We start from the raw sequence: 4,005 nt of genomic DNA, 5'->3' as shown, positions 1-4,005 counted from the left end.
TCGCCCACCGTTCCGGTTGACAGAAGGTTGTTGCGCCTTGACGTCTGCCTATTGTTGTCTTGTCTTCCCTGTTTGTAGTCAGACGTCTCTGCTCGACACAAAGTGTACATCCGGCAGCAACCAGCCACTGTGCCCCCCAGGACAGCCTGCATCATGCCCGGCCGTATCTGTAAACAGTACCCCATCTTGTGTGAGAGACTCGGACTCTTCTCTCAGAGAGGTAGGGACATTGTAATTTGTATGGAAGTATAGTGACTTTCTCTGCCTGTCCTAATAGCATCGGTTGCGTGGTGGGTGGGAGGTGATTTTGACAGTTGATTGATAGGGACGTCACGGCTGAAGGTGACCCAATACGTGCCAGGTGGGGGTAAGTTGGTAGTGTGTGGAGGAATTCAGGAAGTAGTATAATACTCATCATCATCATCATCGGTCGGCTACGGAGTATAATACAAACGTAATACTCAATAGGTTTAACTTACAATTTACACAAAATCATCGTCATCATCATCTTGACGAGCTAGTTGCTCGGATGTTTCCCTCCATCACATCAATCCCTTTTGAAACTATCACATCTTTTCACACAGGCTGTGCACCAACGTTTGGAAGATTTGTGGGCTAATAAAGCACGGAGCAGAGTCTGACATGACAGGAACCTTCAGGTAAGAGTTGTACTCTGTTCTGAGGATTCTAGCACTTAACCTAAAGACATGCATATAGCTAACTTATGTACAGTTGAACCTTGCAATTTGCCTTTGAGCACAGCTTTTCAAGTAAATATGTCAAAATATACTTTCTTTCTATAGGAACATGGATGGCACCCAGCACATCGGACTTTCTAGCCATCTCCCCACTCCACACCAACCATCCGGCACAGACTACACCATTTAATGGACACTAAGACAGACATTACCTGCAGTGACAGTACAGTACAGTAGCCTGGTGCTTCCCAGGGGCAAGTTGCAGGATTATAATCTGCTTAACTGTTTTTTTTTTTGTACGTTGTCATCTGTCTTGCCATGACTGGTTTACTGAGCCTTTCTGTCAATTGAAGACGGTACCACATGTACAACTTACCCCCATTTGGAAATTTCAAACCTCTGGGAAGTAGTTTTTGTGAATTTATTGGCACAACCATGGTCTGAGTAACTTTTAACAGGCAGTAAGACAGAAACCTTGTTGTGACATGCCCAAAGTGGGTGATTTGCCTCGGTGATGAAGCCATCACTTTCTTCCAACTTGACCTTCATGTCAATCTGCATTAACCAAATCCACCCCCTCCTCCTGCCATTTTACTGCACTCAAAATACCTCTAAGTCTAACACAAGCAGACATACAGAATGGGACCCAAACAATGCTGGTAATTATGCTGCAACTTGCATCTGGGGAACACAAACTTTAGCGTACCCTATGCCACAGGCCCTATCCAAAATGGGTGAATGCATGGCATGTTGGTACTCGGAGCAGACACAGGACAGATAATGACACCATTCAGGGGAAAACTGCACAATGTTTTTTTTTAGATAGTAGTAGGGCTAGAAAATTAGTAGAAATCTAGAACCAAAGAAGAGAAGGCCCTAAGCTGGGCCAATACAAGAACCAGAATACAAATAGAAGTGATACGTAAAAAAAAGTTTTTAAAAGCCTCCAAAAAAAATGCCCAGTCATAGAGCCGTCACCAAAATTAAGTTTTTATTTTCATACTACCAACTAACAAACATCATTGCTGGACCTAGTGTTCCAAATGTGTATGAAGGTCACTAATGTTTACATTAAATGTATATTGGATATCTGTACTACACAGTTTAGTTCTGCCAGACCATGCTTGTGATGTCAGTTATGCAAGAAATGACAGAGAATAATAAAAAAAATTCCAGAAGGGAACTTGTATCCTGAGTCATATGTCCAAATTAGTCATGCACCACAGGTGAGAAGTAGGACTACTAACTACTACACCACATTTAAAGAAGGCAAAAGCTCTAGTTAGAGAAATAATGAGTGTAATACCCCAGACAGCAGAAAATGTTACATCTATCTTATGGTAATACATGTGTGTAGATGTACAAATCAAACCATTGCAACTTCTGTTGACACTGACATATATTTTGTTTTCAGGTCAAACAAAGAACAAGATCTGATCTGAAATGCCCATATTATCATGATACTGCCTTTTCTTACAGAAATGTTTCAAGTTATTCAAAACTTTTTGTGAAAAATAAAAAAATTCACTAACCCTTCAATTACATAATCAGCAATGATCAAAATATAAGCACATAGAAAATGATCCCATGAAGTACATGTAATACTATCCCCAAAGTCTTGAAAGTTCTAATTACTAAGTGCTCATTTGCTTGTCAATGGGAGAAGCATAATTTTTGGTCACTACTGTTGATCGAGCGAGCATTGCTCAACGTTGAGTGAAGAACCCGTGTTGGCTGTTGAAGACAAACGGTTTACATCGACTGGGACCCCTGGAACAGAAAGAAAGCATGCGAGATTGAAAAAGATGATTTTGATACCATAGACTTTTCAACCAGGCAGTGACAGAAGTATAATGTAACTGTTGATAATAATCTATGATAGCTTCTTCCATAAAAAGACAGATAATACTGTATGACACATACGGCTATGCAGAAAATACTCCCAGTTTGCGATTGTATGATGATCGTACGCAATGTTGTGTGACTGGGCCTTTACCTAACTACTCGTGGACAAATCTTTTCTCGCCCGAACTCCGAAGGTCCCTCTGTCGCACTGCTGGTACTCTGAGTCTCCAGGTACACATCCAGGCACATCAGCAATCGTTGCAGCTGATTGGTCAGCAGTTGGTCATGTGACCCCTTCACCAGTAGTTCTTTGTAATGGACGTTGACCTCATGCTCCATGGCCTGCAAATTAAAAATGTTAATGCCTTTGTGCTAAGGTAAAGGTACATTATGTACATGTAAAGGTCCAATACCAGACAAAAACACAGAAAAGGGAGACATCCTGAAAACACTGGTATGATGTCTCCAAGGTCTCACCCTGGTGTTTTCATGCTTACCAGCCATGCAATTGAGTTGACACAAATCTTTGAACACAAAACCATAAAAAGGCACAGAAAAAAAGAAGACATCCTGAAAACACTGGTATGATGCCTCCAAGGTCTCACCCTGATGTTTTCATCACAGCTGGCTGTTCGGTCTGTGCCCATGTTGAGATTGAGGCTGAAGACAGGAGGACAGGTCAGGTAGCCGGGGCTCAACAGGACAGCTGCTGTCAGGGTGGCTGTGAGAACAAAAGGTACAATCAGTAATGTGCTCAATCAAGCAACAATCCAATACATTGTTCATCTTCTAAAACTTAATATGAGCAAAGAGGTATACATTTTACCACAAATAAGCACTGTATTTCTGCCCCTACCTGAACCACGCTGCACCACTGCAAGGTAGAAGTTGTCGGTTTCATGGACCATTCCTGAGTTTACAACAGGCTGGCTGTAAGGGAGGACCTGGGAAACAAACAAAAAAGCAACTGGTGACTCAACAGTTTATGATGCTAGGATGTTTAAGTCTTACAGCATTTTTTAGGCTGTTTTGTCACATAGGACATTATTTCATACCCATCAGATAAAAACATTTAAGTGTATATGATATTCTTATCATTTTGTTTCAAGAATAATGACAGCTTAAACCCAAGAAATTACATGTATCTAATTTTTACATTTACAGTCATGTCAGCACATTTACAATTTTTCTTTTTACTCACGATGTAGTCATCATAGGTGATGGACTTCCATGTTGTCAGCCTTGATGTGATCTTGGTTGGGAAGAGATGCTGACATTCCCTGTTTACTGGGACTGAGCCTCTCTCTGGCAATACAATATAGGATTTTAGACATACATTTTGTGACAAGATTTTCATAACATTGTGTTTGGAAGATGCTAAACTAAAACATAGAATGAAGAAAATGTTCATAATCATAGTATCATCAACTGTAGCTTCAGCCTTTCTTAGGATGAAAGGCCC

The 4,005-nt window shown here is 40.9% G+C and overlaps 1 protein-coding gene across 4 annotated transcripts in view; it reads right to left on the bottom strand.

Annotated features, from left to right (window-relative positions):
- Positions 1 to 4,005, bottom strand: part of LOC109466480 (THO complex subunit 5 homolog) — a 12,770-nt gene that overhangs the window by 1,030 nt on the left and 7,735 nt on the right. The window contains exons 15-17 of one of the 4 annotated variants that reach the window (XM_019764216.1): positions 3,149 to 3,264; positions 2,695 to 2,885; positions 1,978 to 2,468 (exon numbers count right to left, since the gene is read on the bottom strand). The exons of 1 other annotated variant lie outside the window; for it this stretch is intronic. In XM_019764216.1, the coding sequence (XP_019619775.1) occupies positions 2,405 to 2,468; positions 2,695 to 2,885; positions 3,149 to 3,264 (371 nt within the window). In that variant the 3' untranslated portion in view covers positions 1,978 to 2,404. Of the gene's footprint in view, positions 1 to 1,977; positions 2,469 to 2,694; positions 2,886 to 3,148; positions 3,265 to 4,005 lie in introns of those variants that run through there. 2 more of the 4 variants (XM_019764224.1, XM_019764210.1) reach the window with 2 other exon arrangements.

This window comes from Branchiostoma belcheri, unplaced genomic scaffold (assembly GCF_001625305.1).
Source record: "Branchiostoma belcheri isolate BF01 breed outbred unplaced genomic scaffold, Haploidv18h27 scaffold1, whole genome shotgun sequence".
Lineage (NCBI taxonomy): Eukaryota > Metazoa > Chordata > Leptocardii > Amphioxiformes > Branchiostomatidae > Branchiostoma > Branchiostoma belcheri.
The sequence above is the reverse complement of the archived record's forward strand: the minus strand, read 5'-3'. Positions and strand labels throughout refer to the sequence as shown.